General features: G+C 38.3%; 3 protein-coding genes across 3 annotated transcripts; all 3 read left to right on the plus strand.

Moving 5' to 3' along the window:
* The first annotated feature begins 4,118 nt into the window (after window positions 1-4,118).
* LOC106422045 (AT-hook motif nuclear-localized protein 6) lies at window positions 4,119-6,501 on the plus strand. Its single transcript, XM_013862867.3, has 5 exons — window positions 4,119-4,780; window positions 5,247-5,326; window positions 5,439-5,567; window positions 5,670-5,831; window positions 5,939-6,501. The coding sequence occupies exons 1-5, from the start codon at window positions 4,345-4,347 to the stop codon at window positions 6,335-6,337; spliced, it is 1,206 nt and encodes a 401-aa protein (XP_013718321.1). The 5' UTR covers window positions 4,119-4,344; the 3' UTR covers window positions 6,338-6,501.
* Window positions 6,502-7,072: 571 nt separating this feature from the next.
* On the plus strand, window positions 7,073-8,918 carry LOC106383889 (protein GAMETE CELL DEFECTIVE 1, mitochondrial). Its single transcript, XM_048747356.1, has 3 exons — window positions 7,073-7,964; window positions 8,209-8,398; window positions 8,546-8,918. The coding sequence occupies exons 1-3, from the start codon at window positions 7,213-7,215 to the stop codon at window positions 8,888-8,890; spliced, it is 1,287 nt and encodes a 428-aa protein (XP_048603313.1). The 5' UTR covers window positions 7,073-7,212; the 3' UTR covers window positions 8,891-8,918.
* A 7,277-nt stretch (window positions 8,919-16,195) lies between these two features.
* Window positions 16,196-17,535, plus strand: LOC125581611. Its single transcript, XM_048747357.1, has 2 exons — window positions 16,196-16,407; window positions 16,607-17,535. Exons 1-2 carry the CDS (start codon window positions 16,351-16,353, stop codon window positions 17,282-17,284), a joined length of 735 nt encoding a protein of 244 aa, XP_048603314.1. The 5' UTR covers window positions 16,196-16,350; the 3' UTR covers window positions 17,285-17,535.
* The last annotated feature ends 6,705 nt before the right edge of the window (window positions 17,536-24,240 follow it).

Consider the following 24,240-nt stretch of genomic DNA (forward strand, 5'->3'; position numbering starts at 1 on the left):
GTGAACCTAGATGTTCACCTTAGGGGGTGAACCCAAGAATTACTCGGCAAAAAACTATAGCAAAAACGAACAATAATCAAAGTGTCACGAGTCTTACGCTATCACCAAACCTAACCCCCAAATTAGACTCTACTTCTACCTACCTCCTCAGTTTCTATCATAGTACAATCTTATTAAATTAATCTCTCTACGTGCCAAAATGTGAGCCTCTTGGTCCATTTTCATTTCCCACCTTCCTAATTTAGTTACATATTTACATGTATGTTCAAAAATATATACCAACTATCAACATCAAACATTTAAATAAATAGTTTTAAACTCATACTCATTTCCTCCAAAAGAAAATATATTATTGGGAACTCCATACATATAACAACTTTCTTGACTACTCCATGAAATATGTAATAACAAAACTTAACTAACCAACTTATTAATCTTTCAATAAAAATCTTAAATTTACAGTGTAATCATAACTTTACTAGAGCTAAAACATCCAAAAAACCATTATTAATAAATAAGGAAATAATACTTTATCGAATAATCTTCCTCCTCATCTCCATTGTACCAATTCTCTTGCTCCTTGAATCTCTTAAAAACTCCCTCTATAGCCACATCAAATGCATCTTTGAAAGTCTCTAATACATTCTGAGACTTCACCTATACCCAAATTGGGTATCAACTCTATCACTAAAGTGATAGAGTTCTATACTTGATGCTAACTGCTTCCCTGAGTTCTTCTTTGCTTGATCTCTGTCAAGAAAATGAATTTTAGAGCTGTGTAGTATGTGTACCTTTTCATAAGTCTTTAGAATAAAGCTGCATTATCACCTTTGAGTCTAGCGGGCAAATATTAGATTCATACACTAGGCAATTTATTTTTCTGCTGTGGTTTCCTTGGACTATCCTATCTTTTGAGCCTTTGAGAAATCAACGGGTTTTAGCCTGTAGAGAATGTGCGTGAGAAGTAAAGACACTCAAGGATCTAAACTAGACTGTAACAGAAAAGTAGATTCATGGAGTACTTAACGTTCTGGAGTTAGTAGGTAGCATCATTAACTTGCCTGGCATCAATCCTAGCCTGCCATGTGAGACATATGAATATAGTGGCAAAGTGAACTTTTGAAAGATGGGTTTATAAGTTGGATTTGAGACTTACATTTGAGAGCGTTCCTTTGCTCGCATTGATGTTCTTAAACGAAAAATCTAATGCAGTAAGCCAGTAAACTCTGTTTTAACTCATGTGGGATGATAGAAAATTTGGACTTGTAGTTATCAGGAGATTAGTTATACCTGAAGATCTTGAGACCGTGGAGTATTACTTTTAGACAAAGGCGTTGAAGAAGGTTCAAGATTCTGCAAAGGAATCTAATACAATAGTCTAGTCTTCTAACGAGAGCTTCTGAGAATGTTGTCAACATCATGACAAGTGTTTTGCCTTCCTTACTAACGTGTTTATTGTTATCCTGGAACCCTCCACAGAAAAAGGCACTTGAGGATAACAATAAACATGTTTGTAAGGAAGCCAAAACACTTGTCATGATGTTGACTAGTACTTGTGTCTTTCAGACCTTTCTGAAGTTCTAAGATTCGGTTCCTTTGGGATAGTGAGTTTAGATCTTCTGCTGGAGTTAACTTGATCAGCCACCTAGATTCAATAACAAACTCATTGAACCTATCAACGTAAAGGTTTATAGTATTAACAAATTCTAAATCTCCAATATGTAACACACACCTTAGCTTCTAGTTTTTGCTTTTTGGTGTCTTGGTTTTGCAACTTAGAGACTAAGACCGGAGATAAGTTATCACCAAACTTTGCTAATGACCTCAAAAGAGAAGAAAAGCAAACAGTATCATCATTGGTGTATTGTAAGAAGTTGAACAGAGTAAATGTCTAATGGTTTGTTTTGTCTTGCAAGCAGAGAAGCCGTAGGTCTTGTTAATTAAAGTTGACTTACTTCTTGATTTGGTTTTTGATTTGGAGACATCTTTAACCGTTTGGTTAGAATATATTATATATGAACCCTACACAAACAATCGAAATCAGGTCTTAGAAACGAACTGATGCAGAAAAACCAAAGGATTCAATCATTACCATTGTATTTATCTTCATTCGATACACTTACTCCACACAATAATGTTGAATTTTGAATATATAAATGTATAACGCTCCAACTCCCACGGTTAATGGACCACCCACACCCGTTCTCTCGGTATATGGGCTCCATCCCGTTCCAACGGTCGGTCCGTTAATTTTTCCAAGGTCCAAATTTTTGTTTACTAACCCTGCAATCACCACCTAATCTTTTCGGGTTTTGTCTCACTCACACGGTATCGCGAATCACTTTTCGATAGGTCACTCTTCCTTCTGCTCCAACCCAAACACTAATAGTTTTTAAATTTTTTTTTATTTTCTGAGTTTTTCTCCTTTTATAATTAAAATAACATTTCTCTTATTGGCTTAACATCTTTTCTGAGATTCTAGAACCTGATTGCTAATATATTAATTGATGAACATATAGAGTATTTGTTTAATTTGGATCATTACATTTTGTGTTTATAGTGTTTGTCATCTCTATTATTCCTTAGTTTTGTGCTTGTATATATTATAAATTAAGTCTTTTATTTTATGAAATGGGTTGTATCTTGGAGTCTTTTGTAGATCAACTTTGGTTAGAGTTTCCTACAGATTGTGATTTTGTTTGAATCTTGAATGTTTCTGTTTGTGTCATATTTTTAACCCACAGTGATCACTCAAAACGGTCTTATAATCTCATTTTTTTTTTTTTTTTGTATTAGTTGTATGTGTTATGTATCTTGGAGTTTTGAGTGGGTCAACGTAGCTGAGACACTTTACCAGCAGGTTGTTTTAGTAAGTTTTCGAAGCTTGATGAATGTTTTTGTTTTGTGTTATGCTCTTACCCTCAGGCCTCAGTGATCATTCTAAACGGTGTTAGGTTTTTCTGTTTGGTGCATGTATGAATTATAAGGTTTCTCTTGAGTGTCTTGTACATTAACATAAGTGAGAATCATTTAAATTGTCGTTGTAGTTTCCTAGAATGTTTATGGTTTGTGTTGTGCTCCTCCTAACCTTCAGTGAACATTCTAAACATTATTAGTAACCCGCAGACAAAGACTAAATTATAATTTAATTAAAAACAATGCCTTGCAGATCGAACATTCCGTTTCCATCATATCACTAACGTTGCTCTCCCTTCATTTCTTCCAAACCTGAGCTCCTCTTACAAAGCATCTTCCAAAAACTCAATTACATCTGTCAGTAGGACCTATTCTCAAATACATCTGATTTTTTTTTCTAGTCAATTAATGTCTTACTAATTTGCAATAGCCTTCAAAATTGTAATCTTTTTAGGAGATCCCCAAGCTGATAATTTTCTCTAACCACTTAAAATCCTTGATATACATGAATATTTTCTAAACTGAAATCAAGAGTGATTATTAGTAGAAATCGATTGAGCTGAAGTTCCAAACTAATGAGAGATGCTCCAAATCCGTTCATATTAAAACTGGATTTTGAATTGTGAGAGAGGGTTCTTCTGTTTCTTGTTTACTTCGTTAGATTAAACCGTACAAATGAATGGTAGCTTCTCGTTAAGAAGATGAAGGCGACCAATGGACCAAATTTTTGTTTGTTTCCAGTCCAAATCAAGTGATTTGAAGCCCACATAATATTCATTCGTTTATTCGTATTAACAGCTACTCTAGGAGGAATGTTTTTATGTGGTGTGATGGTCCGGGACGAAATGGTACTTGTGATATTTCGGTTTGGGACACATTTTATTTTGAGTCCATTAAAACAAAACGAAGGCAATTGAAGATTTTTTAAAATTTAGACACGTGTGAACTTCTCCTTACACTATTTGATAAGATGAGATGAAATCTCTTTTTTATAGTAATAGATATTAAGTTTCTAGGAGACGAATATTATCTTTCCCTAATTATTATATCAAATTAATTAATTAAATTAATGTTTAATATTCATATTAAGTCATACAACTGGCAACATAATATTTTATTTATTTTCTGAATTTCCTCATTTTATTTATAGGTTCCATTTTTCTTTGCAAACCCCACAAAATTCAGTCTTCCAAGAGGTAAATTATCTTCTTTCTCTAATAAAAAAAATTTGGGGGATATTTGCATGTAATTTTTTTACAATTTCGGTGAGATTGTGAGGTTAATCTCCACCCACTTTTGCATTTTTCTTCTTCACTGTTGTTTTCTGCGGTTGAAAAATATTTTAGCAAGCTTCAATCTTTGATCCATTTGAGCTGTTTCAAAGCAGAATCTATTGCTAAATTTTTGGGGGGATTTGTGGCTGTAAAAATGGAAGAGAAAGGTGGAGTCAGTCCAAGTGGGGTCATCACAGTCAAGGGAGATGAAGAAGCAACAGAGTTTCAACAAAACCCTAGCCTTCTTCAATCCGTGGGACCTACGACTGTGGTGTCACCTTCCCCGCCTCCGCCTCCGCCTCCACCTCCAACCTCCGTGACTCCTGTCTCAGCTGCCGCAGCTCCACCGCCGTTGATCTCCAGCGCAGGGTTAGATCTAACGAAGAAGAAGAGAGGAAGGCCGAGGAAATACGCTCCAGATGGAAGTCTGAACCCTAGGTACTTGAGACCAACACTCTCTCCGACTCCAATCTCAACTTCGATTCCATTCTCTGGAGATTATAGTCACTGGAAACAAGGAAAAGCTCAGCAGTATCTACCTGTTGAACTCATCAAGAAACCTCACATGTTTGAGTATGGAAGCAGCCCAGGTAACTCTTGCAGTCTCTTTTTGTGTGTGTTGCATAGGTTTGAGTGAGATAGATCTGATGTGATCTGGTTATTTATCTGTTGATGTGATTTTTATTTGGATTTTTGAGATGTTGGGAAGTGGGACCAACATAACTGTGTACCTTTTGTCTAAAGGAGTTATACAAACAGACCAGTCAGAGACAGAATCTGATGATGCTGACCGTACAAAACAGAAAAATAAAAAGTAGAGAATAATAATCTCTGTTTTTTATATTAAGAAGATAAAGATAGTCTAGATGTGTTAATTGTTATCGCATAACTCTAAGATATCTCATTAGCTTGGCTAATTGTGTTTTATTTATGTTATTGAAAGTTTAAACACTGATTGTTATGGTTGATCAAGTTAGTTTGCTTGAGGATTAGAGTTTCTTAATTACATCATTGGTCAAAGTCAATGGCATCAAAGATCTATTTTATCTATTGCAGCTTTTCCTCCTCCTCCTGGACTCTCATGCTATGTGGGTGCAAATTTTACAACACATCAGTTTACTGTCAATGCCGGTGAGGTAATATAAATTCTCTAAAACGTGATGTTTTTTTCTTCTTTATTTCGCCGTTCTTGTAGTCAAAGCTTTGATAATGAACTTTGTTTTGAGAATATTGTTTTATTTTAATCAGGATGTAATGATGAAAGCTATGCCGTATTCGCAAGGATCTCAAGCTATATGCATTCTTTCTGCAACTGGTTCCATCTCCAATGTCACACTTCGTCAAGCTACCACTTCAGGCGGCACGCTTACATATGAGGTAAACCTAATGAACATGGAATCAAATTTTCTCTATTTTAATTGATTCTTGATTGGTTTTTTGGCGGTTCTTGAAATTTTATATATATTTTTCTTGTTTTAGGGTTGGTTTGAGATACTTTCTCTATCGGGTTCTTTTATGCCTACTGAACAAGGAGGAACTAAAGGTTGGTCTGGCGGTATGAGCATTTCTCTAGCCGGACCAAATGGCAAAATCATCGGCGGTGGTCTTGCTGGTATGCTTATAGCAGCCAGTCCTGTCCAGGTAATACAATCTTGATTATTTTTGTTTAAAATAAGCAAACATATCTACAGGTTCAAAGTATAGAAAAGTCGCACAAATTTCCTAACAAGTATTATAATATGTGATAGGTGATAATGGGAAGTTTCATTGTGATGAATCAAGCTGAACAAACGCAGAATAAGAAACCTCGAATCATGGAGGCTTCTCCTCCACCACAACCACCACCACAACAACAACAACATCCTACTTTCAACATAACCAACGTGAATTCTACTTCTCCGGTGGTAGCCACCATAGATGATCCAAAACAACAAACTGACGGTGGTGGTGGTATGATGAGACCAGTGGCTCAAACTCCTTTTCACAACGACAATTCAGCTATGAACAATTTCACAACGACCAATCATGGATACGGGAATGTGAACACTAGTACTAACAAAGAAGAAGCTGACTATGCCGATGGTGGTGATGATGATCAGCCTGATGATGATTCCTGCGATACGAGGAGCCTGTCTAATGGTGATTGAGCTATTCTCGGATTTTCTTGTGTAGAAAGTAAGGAACCTTTATGGCCAAAAATTGATTTAGCTATTTTTTAATTGCTCTGTATTTGTTTTTGTGATCGGTTTTAACTTCGTTATGTTGAAATTATCGATTGATATTGTTTTATGGTTGTGGTTATTTGGCTGAAGATTTACTGTTTTACATATGACCTGGTTTCATAACTAATCACAAAAATGAAAAATCCTTTGTGGTTGGTTCTTATGAAGTTAAAGATGTAGCGCAATTGCAAAAATCTCTACATAATTTTTTTAGACAATAAAAAGACATGTGGGTGGTTGGTTAGAGTGGTTATCTAACGTACACTTCATTTCTATATTAATTCAAATTGCGTTGTTGTGTCAGAAGAGTATAGCTCTACTGATTCAAAGTATTTTTAATCTTAGTTTTTGTTTATAACCATAAAACTTACCAATACCAATTATGTTTTATGTAATTTTAAAGTTATAAATAATATTTAAAAAATACTTTTTGCTACAGGGATATTTTTTTTATTTTTTTTCTCATTCAATTTTTACATCTATATTAGATATAATTATAAGAAGTTCTACTAAATTCTAAAGTGAATTTTTAAACCTATAGTTCAACCAATCATCCACAAAATCAATCAAAGGTTCAATGTTGTGTACAAAATGAAGTGGAGTAGAAAACTATAAAAAAAAACTATTGTGGTTATATTTGCAATAACTAAGGAAATAGAGGGGCTAAATCATAAAATATAAAAACAACTGATATGTCCTTGCTCCTAAAACCCTTAAAACCCTAGTGGCCTCCGCGGATCACGGAATCTTCGATTCTCTTGTTTCAGCGTTTGTGCGGTTCAACGTTCAACTGATCTTATATGTTCCTTAGTAAGTTAATATCATCTCTATCTTCGCTTTCTCTTAACCCTAGCACGAGAGCGACTAGGTTTCTTGTTCAGAACGCTCCAAAGCTCATCCAACCTTTAAGAACTCGAGCCTTCTCCGGGAGCTCAGGGTTCGATGGATTCGGAGACGACGACAACGGTTGGGACATCCCAACGGGAGGAGACTCGTTAGGTGGTGGTACAGGATCAGACGATCTTGGTTGGGACAATAAGTCAATGTGGTCAACTGGTTTCACCACAGAACACTTCGATGGTGTCTCCGTTGGTCGTAAGAAGAACACAAACCCTTCTACTTCCGACAACACATGTTCTGATGATACTGGTGACGTAATGAGCAAGTTGGGACCGAGAGAAGTTGCTATGGTCAACGAGATGAATGAGTATGATGATTTGCTAAAAGAGATTGATCAAGATAATAAAGAGAGCAAGGCTTTTGTTGATGGGATTAAAAATAGGATGATGGAGATTAGCGTGTTGCTCAAGCAAGTAAGAGAGCCTGGAGCGAGAGGGGCTTATCTTAAGGACTCTGAGAAGACTGAGATGTATAGGTTGCACAAAGAGAATCCTGAGGTGTATACCGTTGAGAGGCTTGCTAAGGATTATAGGGTTATGAGGCAGCGTGTTCACGCCATTCTTTTTCTTAAAGAAGATGAAGAAGAAGAGGAGAGAAAGCTTGGTCGTCCCTTGGATGATTCCGTTGAGCGTTTGCTTGATGAGTACCCTGAGTAAGTTCTTAACATGCAAATAATTTTTTTTCATATTTTTGTATGTGCTACTTGAGTTTTACTTCATTCTCTCCCCCAAGTAGTTTACTGATTTTTTTTTTTTTGCATTTTTCCTTTATAACACCGTCTTATCCTCTCTCTGGCGTGCTATAAATAGATTATTTGTATTCTAGTAATATTGTTAGTCAAAAATCTAAATACAATTACTAGGGGATAGGTTGGTGATATTTATACCTCATTGCAGGTTCTTTGTTTCGCATGACCGGGAGTTTCATGTGGCCTCACTCAAGTACAACCCTGGTTTCAAGGTCATGCCAGAAGGATGGGAGGGTACAATCAAAGATATAGATGAAGTTCATTATGAGATCTCAAAGAAAGAAGATGACATGCTTTATGAAGAATTCGTGCAAAGGTTCGAGTTCAACAAAATGAAAGTAAGTCCTATCTTTTGGCCCATTGAACATAACATTAACGTAGCCAACCATACTACATTACTTCTATTGATAAAGTTGTTACACGTTTCATTTTCTCATTGGTGATAGTAAACTATGCATTCTCTTTTGGTATCTTAATGAAACCAGTGGAGAGGAGAAGTGAAGTGTCACAAGTATAGCAGAAGACGTTCAACAGATGGATGGAAAATCACGATTGAGAAATTGGGACCTAGAGGAAAACGTGGAGCCGGAGGTGGCTGGAAGTTTGTGAGTCTTCCAGATGGATCGAGCCGGCCTCTCAACGAAATGGAGAAGGTTTACGTTAAGCGAGAAACCCCGCGTCGTCGCCGCAAGATCCTGGCATGTTCCAAAGGAACTGTATCAAAAGCCTGCAAAGCAAGGAAGTATATTACAAAAAGAAAAGAGAAGTATCCTTGCACACAAGCTAGGAAGTACTTCTTTAAGATATGGAAGAAGAATGTGCCACCATAGACATTTAATTAAAAAAAATAATAAATATTTTTTAAACAATTTAGAGATCTATACCTATATATTTTACATCTTAAAATTTTGGGAATTAAAGCCAACATTTCATAGGGTTGTACTGCCCTTGAAAAGAAGGTCACAAGACGATATTGATGATAAAAAGGCGAATACATGATTTGAGAGAATGGTTTTGGCGTTTTTGGAGTCTCTCCTACTTTTACAACCTTTACCAAAATACTCCTAGTATGTTGTATATATACGTTTACTTAAATACTAGTGGAACACACCATGCCATCTCCTAAGAGCCAAGGGCAGCGATTAGCACAGCCGGACAATTTTAAAAGTTAGAAACATTTCTAGAACAAATATAAATAAAAATGTATTTTGACGATATAGAAACAATAAAACATCTATGTGTTAGAGAAAACTTAGGAACTAATGCCAATGTTTCATTAGATTTTTGTCTAGGACCGACTATGCATGAGTGAGGCCGATGGCTAAGATGTCATCTTCTCTCCACAATGACGATTCAGCTATGAATAACTTCACAACGATCTTTCACGGATACGGGAATATGATCACCTAGATGAGTATGACATTTTTGCTTGCATTTCTAATCTATTTAGAAATTGGAGTAAATCTAACAAAAATATTATTTTTTTACAATGGTAACAACCAACAGAATACATGAACAAAATCATAAATAAACAAAAAAAGAAACACGTATATATGAGGTATGACATATTTGCTTAAATCTGTAATCTATTTAGGAATTAGAGTAAATCCAGTGTTTTTAAAACCGGACCGGCTAGCGAACCGTTGGGTCATGGGTCATTGTGTCTGAACCGGGTTCGATCGGGTTTACTTAGATTAAACTAAATTTAGTGATATTTTATAAATAATATGCATATTTAAAAAAAAAATCATAATAAAATGTTTTTTTTTTGACAACTGATTCATTCATTGATTAAGTCACATACAAGAGTTGTTCATACATTGATCTTACAACAAAAATAAAAAGACTTAAACACAAGTTTTTAGTTACAAAGCCAAACATTAAATAGAAACGATGAAGAAGTGAATTTCTACGATGCTTTGGATACCGAAGCCTTACTCGCCAACCGATTGTAAACCGATTTCTTTCCTTCTTCAAAATCAACCCCAAAATAATGAAATCGTCGTTTCTGGCCATCATCTTTTTGATGAGATTACACGGTCTTGTAATATTATTGATGCCAAACATTATTTGCTCTTCCATTGATGCGTCAAACCTCCATGAATATATGCCCGGGTCCCGAATCCACTCATCAAAACACAATAACACACTTCGAGATTGAATATCAATTTCATTTGTTAATTGAAGTCTTGGATACCGGGCATCGCAAAGGATAAATAGATCCTTCACGGAGATTAATGATTCGTTGCGGGTGAAATCAAACCATCGATATACTCCCACAAAGAACCTTGAATGAAACGTCTCCATAACCGGAGGGAATTGTCTAGATAGATATGCAATATACCTTTTTGATTGTGGATTCACTATCAACACTCCTTGACCCAGTAAAGTCACGTTGACTGCAACCTCCATCATCATCAAAAAGGAGAGAGATGATTGTGAAACCTTCTCAAAATCACACCATCCATCTGAAGTTACTACTGAAAAGAAAATAAAAAATAAAAGAGAGAAACAGAGCCACCGGCAACGCCGGCGGCCCAACAGTTGAAGAAAAAAGTAACTGTTTTGGATTGATCGCCTTTGTTATCGCACACACACAGAGAGAGAGAGAGAGAGAGAGAATCAAATAAAATGTTTAAATAGCCATAATGTGTAGAAAAACTTAAAAATAACAATTAAATCTAAAATTAATATGAAAAGTACATCTAAACTTTATTCGCAGATCTTATCACTCTACATCTTCATCACCTTTAAAAACAATATATATACACATTAGGTAAAAGTTATATTTTGAAATACAAATTTCAGAAACAAAAATGTTTCAATTATTTAAAGTCTTCAAAACAAGTGATCATGAAATAAAAATTTTTAAAAAGTGAGAAGTAGACAAAAATAATATCTTGATGTGAATAGTAAACTTTGTGAATCTTGTAATTTATGAGTTGTAGAGAAAACAAAAGAAAAAGACAAGAGACGATACTTTATTAATCTTTGATAAATCTTATTTCTACTTAAAAAGGAAGAAAAATGAATTGTTTCATTAACAAAATTTTAGCTTATATACAAACCGGAGATTGTCCGGTTCATTGGATCGCCGGTTCCCGGGTTTTTGACGGTTCGATAGGGGTTTTTAGCTGGTTCGGTTTTAATTGGGTTTTAGAATTAATCCAACCCGGATTATTTATGGTTCATGGTTCAACCCGGTCTGGCCGCCGGTTCGGTCTGGGTTTAAAAACACTGAGTAAATCTAAACAAAAATCAGTTGCTTACATTTGTAACAATCAACGAAATACAATGACTAAATCATAAATAAACAAAAGAAAACTGATCTCTCCCCTGAATCCTCTAAAACCCTTCCTGTTCCTTTATCGCCGTCGCTATTGGCCCTCCGTCGTGACTCCCTAACGCCATTGATTCCGATTCATCGTTCGTCTTCAACCATCCTCAGGTTGCTAGAACTCTTTGCCCCTTTCTGTATGTTGCTTTAAGCTTTGTTTATTAGATAGTCACTAGATCTCCGATCTTCATTTTGTTTTAGCGTTCGACCGATTGATCTTACTAGAGAATCACTAGATATGTTTAACCTTAGTAGAATCATTCCTCGTCTATCCACCGCGCGCTCCAAGAATCTTTCAACATTTACGTTCACTTAATAAAATAAAATATCAATCCATAATATTAAAAGATGATGTCTCCTTGAATGGTCGAAGCAGAATCTGTAGCCACTCTCTGTTCTCTATTGTTGTCTCCTTAACGTTATCCCAATCCCACGTTCTCTTTTTAAAAGAAGTTTGTGTGTAGTTTTTATCAAACATTAATTGTTTATGATTCATATTTTCTAATCCCTATCTTTTAATTGGTTATAAGATTCAAGATTTCATATAGTTCCAACGTTATATATATATGTATCCGGTGATTTTCATCTTGGTCGGAGAAAAATCTATCTAAGACTTTTCTGAGATATGTCGCGAAATTAGTCTAAGACAATTGATCATTCATGATTAATGTCTCTGTCTACTGTTTTAGAATCCTCTACAATAATTGTAGTGCATGCAACGAACTCCAATTATACGTAGACATTTTTTTTTAGAAACACTTATTTACACATTACAACAGTTAGACATTTTTGTGTGTTTTTGATAAGCTCTATAGGCTGATTCGGTCGGCTCCGGAAAGAACGCACTTAGTGCTACAAAGTGAACTAATCCGAAAGCGTGTACCACACTGTCTGACTCAAGTTTGGAATACCTTCCGATTAATGTCATGGGGTGGACCAATCATTTGTTATGGTCCACTATGTAAACCACTTGGACCGAAGCCCAAGCTCAGACTGACCAAGTAGTGATAATTTAATTTTCAGGGGAATCGAACCCAAAACTGATGTAGGTACACACCAAATCTCTACTACCCCTTGGTTTACTTTTAATACTTAGTATTTTAATAGCTTTATATTTCCATGGTACTTTGAACGTGGGACCAGAAAGATATATGAATAGAGTGTACTATATCAGATCATTTCTGCAAATGCTGCATTACGTTTAAGAAAAAATGGATTTACACATTTGAGTGATCCACATTGTTTTGGTAAATTTCCTTTATTTTCTTCTATTTGTTCATGATCTACAACTTCTAATTATCAATATAAACAGTTCGAGTTGGAATTGGACCACAATAGTTTGCGGTAAATTAAATTTAAACCAGATCAAAATCTTTTGAACCAGTTCAGTCTGGCAAAACCGTCTCCAATATCCTTATATTGATAAGGTATATAAAGCAATTATAATGACAGATGCATGAAACTAGTTCAAGTGGAAGAAAACACATTATACATTGAAAAATCTTTCATCACAAAACGAAGGTCATTGAAATGTCTTCGTCAAATTGCAAGAACATGTCTCAATAAAACCAAAACTATTCTAGCATTTTTTTCTTCTGAATCATATCTATCGGCATGGGGCACTATATATAGCTCTTTGTGCATTCGGATTCAACCCATCATTTACGATCCCTTTTGTACCTGCATCTCATTAGTAGCTATCGTACTTTAATATATCAATTTAAAGGTACATTTAAATTTCTTTTATCAAATATATATCCACTAAAAGTCGATAAGGGATGCTGTCTACAACAATATTAATAGTAGCCATTTGATATCTACTATATGATATTATAGATTAGATATATGTTTCAGCGTTATTTATAGCTTACCATTAATTTCCTGTCTTCGTTAGCACAATGATCAATGCATAATTAGATTAAGTGTATATGAAGCTTCATGGAAACCCGTACGAGAGAGGACGGTCACTAGATCGTACAATTAAGAAATTAGTATATATACATATCAATTAATCTAAACCGTACGTTCTAACTAGTTTTGTGAAATCAAGAATCTAATCTTGTAAGAAAAACTGTATTCTTGTTGTCAGAACAAACATGGACCCATGTTCTCTATGTCCCTAAGATGTGTATCAATCTCATTTACTTCTTTGTTGCACTATATTTTAAAATCTTTTATTTTACAGATTTTTATTTTTAATCTCATTGAGATCTCCATTGCCCCTGCTACACTAGACACTACAGCTCATTGGTCCTTAAAATTCAAACTCTGTTTTTCTTTCTAATTAATTAGTTAAATCTAATCATATTTAGGTAATAACTAATAAGCGTTGAAATTGTATATGCATATAAACTTAAATGAGATTATATAATTGTTAATGTTTGTGTTTCCAAAGAGTAAAGATGCGTGTATCATGTTCAAACATCCAGACTAATTACCTAACACTTAAGCCATGATTGCTTTTAGAGCTTTCTTGTTTGTACTTAATTAGAACAACATTACCATAAACTACGCGTATTTGAAACATAAACAACAAAATTTGCAATATCATTAGTACAGTTACTAGAGATGGCAGTTCAAGGGCTTGCCCGCGGGCCTGACCCGAAAAGGCCCATTGCGGGGCGGGATTGGGCAAAGATATTGTGGTCCATTTAGTTGTGGGTCTTGCGGGACAGGACCGCGGCGGTACTAGGTCGAAACGGGACGGGCCGAAGCGGGATGCGGGCAAACATTGAGGCCCGCTACACTTTTCTCACCGAGAACATAGCTAAACGGTGATCGGGTGATGACTATGGCCTATGGCCATTCTTGCTCTCTGTGTTTCTTCCCTTTCGATCGACAATCGCAAGCTCTTGTACACAACTCATTTTTTTGCATGCGATCAAAGACTCGCCTTCTTCTTCTCTTCTCTTTTCTTTTCGTTTCTTCATCTCTTTCCGTCTCTTCACTTTTTCTTCTTCGATCAACGACCACAGATCATCTTCTTTTTTCTCCTCTACACAGTAGAGCGTCGACGACCATGTGCAGGGTATTTAGCTCATTCCTCTCTGTTTACACGATTTTAGATTTCACATTAATTATTACACTAATATCCTAATATAACATCTCGTACTTAGAACAAATCAGGAGGGATGATCTGAAGTCTCTTGGCTATATGATTATGTATTTTCTTCAAGGAAGGTAAAATTGATGAAGCTGCACTTTTTTTTTCTATTCGTCCTTTGTATTATTATAGTTGTCACGGATCCTTCACATCTGTTTTTTTTAGCCTTTTGTTATTAATCAGAATTTTTTGTTTATCAAAACAGCTCCATCAGGTTGTGGGCTCTAAGTGGCAAAGTTCTAAGTCACGACTCTTCACCAAGGTGGTTTGTTTGGTACAGTGGAGTACCAGCTTCACAGCAGAACCTTGAAAACACTAATGAAATTTGTGCAGATTCATGATATCATTTTGATCTAATCGTCTGTTAGAACTTGAACATGTTGGTATCAAGAGTCTGACTTATGTTATAGTCTAAGCTATCTTGGTCTCTTCTTGTTGCAGGTGACGTGTGATTCACGAAACCATTCGAGGTCCTTTGTAGTCATAAGCTATAGTTAAGAGTTCCTTTGTAAGTTTGCACGAAACCATTTGTGTTTCTTTTTCTGAGGGAAGAACATAAACAAAATGTGAATATATATCAATACACTAGTTGAATGAATCACGTTTTGACCTGTGCAGGTTCTTGGTCCCACGAGCCATGACTGTTGGACACTTCATTCACATGCTAAGCAATAGACTACACCGAACTACATCCAAAGCTCTGTTTGTTTTAGTATAGAACACACTTCCTCAACAGGTACCTAATTATCCAGCATCCATGTCAAAAAAATCTATTAATAATGCATTTACTCTTATCTTTGTTCTCTACAGCTGCTCCCATAGACTCTTTGAACAATACTGCCGTCTCCAAGCCCAGCTTCAAAAGCAGAGGAGATGAGAGCATGCTTAAGATCGATCACTAAGACGAAACCACAAGTAAGAAAAATGTTTTATTTTTAAGAGCTTAGATATGAGGTTAGTTTAATAGAACTTGAATTGTTATTGCTTAGTTTGATAGGTAGTGATTCTAGTAAACACGTATTGCTCAGTCTGATAAACTTTGATGTTTGTTTCTGTGCCCAGACGCAAGTGAGTTATGTCTGATCATGTTGTTTCGTTTATGCAGGTATGATGAACCGACATCCCGCGGGCCGACCCGCAAAGCCCATGTACTATGCGGGGCGGGATTGGTCAGCCCTCGACAAGACCGCATCCCGCGCGGGCCTGTCCCGCTGAGACCCATTTGAACTGAAGACCGCGGCGGGGCGGGACGGGACGGGACGGGAAGACCCAATTGCCATCTCTAACAGTTACATGTGTTTTTTTTTCCTTTACGTATATGTTGTCAATAAAAATAAAAACATTTCGAGTTATGACTAAGAATTAGGAGGCACATAGTGGGTATTAATTATTAATGACACTATAAGAACAACCCTTGAACATAGTCTAATTCAATTTAGGGATCATAAGGAAAAGGAACATTAACAATGACAGTAGCTGATTAGTCTCTCGACATTCGACAATGAGACAATCTGCTTTTTAAAAATTAGATCTATATATATGCATATGTGTATCATATTGTATACACGCATGTTGAATAGTATTACAACTTGACCAAGATAAATTTCTCATTCTCCGTCGACCTATTTATATATATATATATACATATATATATATATATATATATAGAAAAGATTCAAGAAACTGGACCAGCCTGTTGAATCTTGTCCCATTCACAAATGTCCCAATATATAAATAAAGACCTTTCATATCTAAACTTGAAACCCATTATCAACCACTTTAAAACCTTCTAAGCAAGAGTTTGAGAGAAATACGATTTTCTTACTACAACTCAAATCAATTAAATAAAAATGGCTTTTTGGTCTGCTGAGAATGCTACTAAAGCCTACCTCACTACATTGAAAACGGTAAGAATTTATTTCTTTTTATTTATTTATGAGGTATAAGATATCTTATAATGCATTTAATCTGTTTCTGTTTAAAATAGGATATGGATCGATGTTTTTTTTTTTTGAAAAGGATATGGATCGATGTTAAAAAGATAATCAATATTTATCTACTTTTTCTTGAATCAGTGTCCCATTTACATATATATCCATTTTGCAGGATCAAAGAACAAAAGAACCAAACGTGGCTGAATTCATATCGGCCCTAGCCGCCGGAAATAACGCAAGAAAGATCACCGTGGCTTGTGCCGGGGCAGCAAACGCTGACATCCTCGTTGCCCTAATCGCTGCGGCTAACCAAACGCGAGGTCAAGTGGTATGCGTTTTACGTGGCATCGAGGAACTAATCATATCCAAGAAAATGTTGGAACCATCAGAGATTCATCATATACAATTCGTAGTCGGAGAACCTAACGACAACGCTCTTATTAATGATCATTTTGGAGAAGCTGATTTCGTCCTCGTTGATTGTAAGATCAAGAACCACCAAGATATCGTTAGAAAGATCGTTAGTCAACATGAAGAAAACGCAAGAACCGGAGGTGGAAGCGGTGTGGCGGTTGTGGTGGGTTATAACGCGTTTTCGAGAGGATCTTGGAGGTTTAGCGATGGGAGGAAAACACAGTTTTTGCCTATAGGTGAAGGGTTGCTGGTGACAAGGGTCAACGATGACGGTAGCTATAACCAGAAGATGATGAAAAAGAACGATGATGATTATCATCAGCACCATGACCACGTGAGAAAGAGTAATTGGGTGGTGAAAGTTGATAAGTGCACAGGAGAGGAGCATGTGTTTAGGGTTAGAGTTCCACGAGGAGAAGCAACTATTGAAGCTTAAAACAAAAAAAAAAAACTATTGAAGCTTAACTAAAATCTTATAAATGATTCGGTACTTTAGAGAAAAAATCACCTCTGTGATGGTTCAGACGAGTGAGAGTAGTAAGAAGATTAGTTATTTTGTATAAGTAATTAGAAAGAGTTTTGTTTGGTATTGGAGTGCTATGTTTGTGTGAAGTCTTTTTTATTTATTTAAAGACTTTTTTCCTTTTTGTAAGTGTGAATATAAAGTGATGTGTGTTTCGTTTTTAATTTCTTTTTCATTTTGGATTTTACGTTTGTCTTTCCGTGAGCATATGTACACACACATTATGATTCGTCAGATTTTGGATGCTTAGTAAATAAACTATTCAAAAATGCACTTGCACGAGGAGATGGCATCTGAGAGAGTAATAATAAAATTAGAATGTTAATTAGTTAAGGTCTACTTCTACAGCTATGCAAGTTATGTCTTTCTTATACAATGTCTTTAAAATAGATGTAGATACCATATATATGTATGTGCATTACTCGACTTTTGGTTCCCAGCTCAGTTGACTCAAAATATATGAGCTCAAAGCTTAAAATGATAGTATATTTTATGATAAATGATTTAAATTTTCATCAATCTACATTTTACTCATTCTGTTCCCGAAAGTAAAATTTTCTAAATTGTTCACAATGAGAATTCAATAAATATTTATAATTTAATTTTTTTTTTTACTTTATTATATACTTTTCAATAACTTTTAACCAATGAAATTTAATCAATTCAAATATTTTCATTTAATATTTTTTAAAAATATAAAAAATGTCTTAAACATATAGAAAATATGTCTTTGTGAGTATATCTCATTAAATGGGGGAACGGAGGGAGTATATCTCATGGATATTAAAATAAGCCTTGTACTACAAACTGAGAGACGCTCAAGATATTTTCTTTGAATTAGACATTGCACTAAAAATATATATTGACAATGAATCATTCATAAATGCATGCATTGTCACAATCTCCAAGACAACTGATCAGTCACGAACGACCCATGACCTTGCCCTATCCCCATGACCACCCCCATCTCCCTTATCCATTATCGATCATTCTACCCAAAAAAAAAAACTACATTTCACACACATACACACACATATTACTTCCGTTCCAGTAAACATGAACAATGGTATCACCAAGTGGTAAAATTGAAAATTACCCTTATTTAAATGACGATTTATTACATAATTTTGATAAAAAAAAGTTCCCAATATTTTTGCAAAAAAACATAAAAACAATACTTTAAACGGATGGTACTATATTGTATCAACGTTTAATCAAAACATTATCAATTAACCAAACATCAAAGTTCAAAACCAGTTTCAGTAATTTTAAACAAAAAACAATTGTGGAGCAGCATAGAAAACGACAACGGCTCTTTTCTCTCTCATCGCGAAGCGATTCCCGACGACTTGCCCACACCGTGCCTCTCCTCTCCGCCTCTCACCGACGTCTTATTAGGCGTCGGCTCCTCGCCGAGAATTCCTCTCCCTCTCCTGCGAAAGTGATGGGGAAGCAGAAGGCTAAGAAATCTCCGTCAGCGAAACCTCCTGATCCGCCAGACCCGTCTCCGCCGCCTCGGTCTTCAGACCCGATCTCGTTTCAGCCCGCAGCTGAAGAAGAAAGGCCCCCTTCTCCTGTCTCTGAGGAAGTTTCTGATGCCCACTGTAGTTTTTCTGCTGAAGTGGATGCTCAACTTCCCCTGATTTCGGTAGATCTGAGCCTCCAAACTGCCAAGAAGAACCCTTCCGACATGCCAGAGATCGTCGCTCAGGTGACAGATCCAGCTCCCGAGGAGGTCTCTTTGGCGGAAAAAGTGGATGAGTTGAGCTTGATGGCGACGCCTACAAGCTCCTCGGTCACTACTGTGGGCGCAATTGTTGTCGCTCAAACCCTTGATTCTGCTCACCCTGCAGAGCAATTAGCTGATGCTGTAGCCATGGAAGCACCCTTGAGCTCGCAGAAAGCTGATGCGATGCCCCCTCCTATCAACTTCAACGGTGATAAGGGGGGTAGTAACAGTGCTGGAGCTTCTCACAACGCTCCCGCTCCAGTGGTCTCGCAGGACGTACCGGTTATAGCTCCAATCAGAGCCGCTGACAGCTGGTGCGATCGTGCTAAGGGGGTCAAACAACTATCCAGGAAAGGGGAAGCATTCATACTCCCTTCAGGGGAAGCTTGCGTCAAAATCCCAAACTCTGTGATTGAGAAAAACCGGAAAGCGTGGGAACCTTTTGTACTCGGACAATTCTACTCTGACCCTCCCTCCCAGGGAACCTTGCACAACATCGTCAACGGAATCTGGAGCAAGCAGTATAGAGATATTGCGGTGTCTAAAATGGAAGGCTTCTCCTTTCTCTTTCGGATTCCAAATGCTGCAACAAGAAACAGAGTGATCAAGCAGAAGCTGTGGCAGATTGAAGGGCAGACTATGTTTGTGGATAAATGGGAACCGGGCATCATCCCAACCAAACTGGAACTCACCTCTGCTCCTATTTGGCTTGAGTTAAGGAATGTCCTGCTTCAGTTCTTCAATGAAGACGGGCTGGAGCGTATAGCAGGGCTAGTCGGTGATCCCAAGTTCTTGCACCCTTCAACAGCTAACAAAACTAATTTGGAGGTGGCGAAAGTATTCACTATCATCGATCCTCGGAAGCCGCTACCGGAGGCGGTGAACGTTCAATTTCAGTCTGGGGTCATAACTAGGGTTCTTGTCTCTAGCCCCTGGATGCCTCCAATGTGTGGTTTCTGCAAGGAGATTGGGCATTCCACTAGGCGTTGTCCGATAGCTCCGAAATCTTGCTCCATCTGTAGCGCCACGGACCACGCTGCAGCTAAATGTCCTCAAGCACCTCTAAAGGAAGCCAGGGGAAGGAAAACAAGAAGAAGCAGATCCAGGCAGAAACAGAAATGGGTTGCAGTGGATAACTCAAAGGAAGTAACTCAGAACGCGGCCCCTAAGCAGACTAATCAGCTACCAGCCGCAAAATCGAATCCAGGGGCTCATATTGTTACAACCATGACTGAGGTTGCGATCAAGACTCGGTTGGGCACGGATAAGGATAAGGTCAGGGGTGAATCAAGTGCTTCTGTTGCTCGTCGCCAGTTCCCTAGAAGCCCGTCTGGCACATCGCGGTCGTCTCAGTCTGATCTTCAGGCGGATTCATCTGATGTGGAGTCTTCTGACTCTGAGCTTGAAGAGGGTGAGTTCAGTAAGCATGAGCCGGACTTCGAGCTGGTTAGGAACAGAAAGAAATTCTCAGGTCATAAAGGCAGCCGGGGCAAGGGACCCAAACTCAACTAAATTTATGTCGACCGATCTTTTTTGCTGGAACATACGCGGTTTAAATAAACTAAGTCACCGCAGCGGATTACGTAAGTGGTATAGGAAGCACTCTCCACTTTTTGGCGCGTTGGTTGAAACGCATGTAAAGCAGCCGAAGAAAAATTAATTTATCTCGGATCTTTTTCCTGGTTGGTCTTCTGATGACAACTATGGCTTTTCGCCTCTTGGTAAAATTTGGGTTCTCTGGCACCCCACCCTTTTTGTTATTACCTTATCCAAGTCTCTTCAGATGATAACAGTTGAAGTAACTTGGCCTGCGGTTCAGTCTATCATCACTATATCTGTTATCTATGCGTCTAATGATGTTGAGGAGCGTCGTGGTTTGTGGTCTGAGATCTCAGCGCTTGTGTCTTCCCATCAACTCGATACCAAGCCCTGGATAATCTTGGGGGACTTTAACCAGATAAGAGATCAGAATGAGCACTCTAAGCCCCCCTCCCTCAATATGGACAGAAGAATCCGAGAATTCAATGAGTGTTTGTTGACTGCAAATATTGATGATCTTAACTTCAGAGGCAACACCTTCACATGGTGGAACAAGAATAAGAAGAACCCGATAGCAAAGAAGTTAGATCGAGCTCTGGTAAACAGCGACTGGTACTTTCAGTTTCCGTCCTCGGTAGCTTACTTTGGCAGCCCGGAGTTCTCGGATCACGCGGTTATATCCATTACTCTTAATCCTACTGTGGATAGGGTCAAGAAGCCGTTCAGGTTCTATAATTTCATTACGTTGAGCCCTGATTTTCTTGGTATGATTTGCAATTGCTGGTTTTCGTTTAATGTCACAGGTTCAGCTATGTTCAGAGTCTCGCGCAAGCTGACGTTGTTAAAGAAGTGTATAAAGGACTTCAGCAAATTGAACTACTCGGGTATTGAGCTCAGAACGGCGCAGGCCCTTGAGAAGCTTACCTCGGCCCAGAACAGAATGCTAGCCATGCCCAGCACGTCCAACGCGGAGAGTGAGCTTCAGGCAATGCGAGAGTGGGAAGAGCTCTCAAACGCTGAAACTTCTTTCTTTTTCCAGAGATCAAGAATCAATTGGTTAGCTTTTGGAGATGGCAGTTCTCGGCTTTTCCACAGATATGCGTCTTCTAGACAGGCTATCAATCGTATCCATTTTCTGGTCGATGCTAGTGGGCAGCGGGTGGACTCTCTTCATGGAATTCAAGAGCAGTGTGTGGATTTCTTCTCTGACCTCTTGGGGGGTGATATTTCGCCTCAGTTGTTTGTGCAGAGTGACCTTGATTTATTGTTTGACTTTAAATGTTCCGGGGAGCAAGCAGCCGGTTTTGTGAAGGAGTTCTCAGCTCAGGAGGTTCGAGATGCTTTCTTCTCTTTGCCTAAAAATAAAACGGGTGGTCCTGACGGCTACTCCGTCGAGTTCTTCACCGCTGCGTGGTCAGTGGTTGGCCCAGAAGTCACCGAAGCCATCTTGGAGTTTTTCAAATCTGGTTTTCTGCTGAAGCAGTGGAATACGGCAAACCTAGTTCTTATACCGAAAACCCCAAACGCAGCGCATCCTTCAGAATTCAGACCTATCTCTTGTCTGAACACGGTATATAAAGTGATTGCAAAGCTTCTAGCGTCGAGACTAAAGGAGATTCTTTCGCTGATGATCTCCAAATCGCAATCTGCTTTCCTCCCTGGTCGTCTTCTCACGGAAAACGTCCTGCTTGCGACTGATCTGGTCAATGGCTACAATACTCGGAATATCTCGCCCAGAGGAATGCTGAAAGTGGATCTCAGGAAAGCGTTTGACAGTGTAAGATGGGATTTTATCTTCGCGACGCTTCGTGCTTTGGCGATTCCCGAACAGTACTTTACCCTCATCTCCCAATGTCTTACTACTGCTTCCTTCTCTGTGGTTGTTAATGGAACCACTGGTGGATTCTTCAAAAGCACTAGAGGGTTGAGGCAGGGTGATCCCCTCTCTCCGTATCTTTTTGTGTTGGCTATGGAATGCTTATCACGGCTACTGCTATCGAGATACGAGGATGGTAACATCAGATATCACCCAAGAACTGAACATCTTAAGATATCTCACCTGATGTTTGCGGACGACGTGATGATATTTTTTGATGGAAGCAGCAACAGCCTCCACGGCATATCTGAATGTCTCGATGATTTTGCTTCTTGGTCTGGTCTTGAGATGAATACGACAAAGACGGAGCTATTTACTGCGGGTCTGGACCATAGTGAATCCCTTGCTATTGCTAGCTACGGATTCTCCACTGGTTCTTTTCCCATCAGATATCTCGGTCTTCCCCTCATGAGCAGGAAGCTCAAAATATCAGAGTATGCCCCGCTCATGACCAAAATCACCAGAAGCTTTCAAGCATGGGCTGTCAAGCTGCTTTCGTTCGCAGGCCGGCTCCAGCTCCTGAGATCTGTCATTTTTGGCTTGATTAATTTCTGGGTCTCAGCCTTTGTTCTTCCAAAGGGTTGCATTTCGGCTATTGAGTCTCTCTGCGCTCGCTTTCTTTGGTCTGGGAACATTGAGAAAAGAGGAATTGCTAAAATTGGTTGGACGACGGTCTGTCTCCCGAAGCAAGAAGGGGGATTGAGGATTAGAAGTATCACTGTGTGGAACCAAGTTTTGGCTCTTAAACTCATCTGGCTATTGCTTTCTAACTCCCCCTCGCTGTGGTCTGATTGGCATAGAAGTGTTCATCTCACGGGAAACTCCTTTTGGACCATAGAACCTGCCTCGTCGGACTCATGGGCCTGGAAGAGAATTCTTAAACTCAGACCTCTTGCGCTACAATTTTGTAACACGGTCATTGGCAATGGTGTCGCCACAAGATTCTGGTTCGATGTGTGGTCTCCCTTTGGTCAGTTAATTAATTACATAGGTGCTGGTGGTCCCAGAGCGCTCCGTGTGCGTAAGGAGGCGATGGTAGCTGATGTTATCTCTGCCTCATCCTGGTCTCTTCCTCATCCACGCTCTCAGCAGGAAGTGGCTCTTCACTTTTATTTAACTACTATTCCTCTTCCACTTCCTAATGATGTTAATGATGTATTTGAATGGAAAGCTCCTGATTGTACTTTGAATGTGTTTAACTCTAGGGCTACTTGGGAAGTGCTGAGACCTAGACAGCCAAGCCAAGCATGGCATGATGTCGTCTGGTTCAAAGGGGCTCTGCCGAAGCACGCCATCACGATGTGGGTAGCGAACTACGATCGCCTGCCGACAAGATCAAGACTCAACTCTTGGGGTCTTGCAATTCCAGTGACGTGTCCTCTCTGCGCAGCTCATCCGAAAACGCGTGATCACTTATTTATCTCCTGTCCATATACCGGCGATATATGGTCTCAGGTATTCGCTAGATGCAACCCTCCCACGCGGTTGTTTGCGGACTGGTCCGAGCTCCTTTCCTGGATCCGAACAGCTACGTCGAAGAGTAAGGTCCTCCTAAAGAAGCTGGCTTCTCAAGCAGTGATCTTTCATGTATGGAAACAGAGGAATAACCTGATTCACAATGCTACTACCCTGTCCCCTGCAACTGTCTTCATTTCTCTTGACAGGGAGTTGAGGAATTTAATCTCCTCTAGAAGAACCAAGAAACATTTTAGCTCACTTATGGTT

Source organism: Brassica napus, chromosome C2 (assembly GCF_020379485.1).
Source record: "Brassica napus cultivar Da-Ae chromosome C2, Da-Ae, whole genome shotgun sequence".
Taxonomy (NCBI): domain Eukaryota; kingdom Viridiplantae; phylum Streptophyta; class Magnoliopsida; order Brassicales; family Brassicaceae; genus Brassica; species Brassica napus.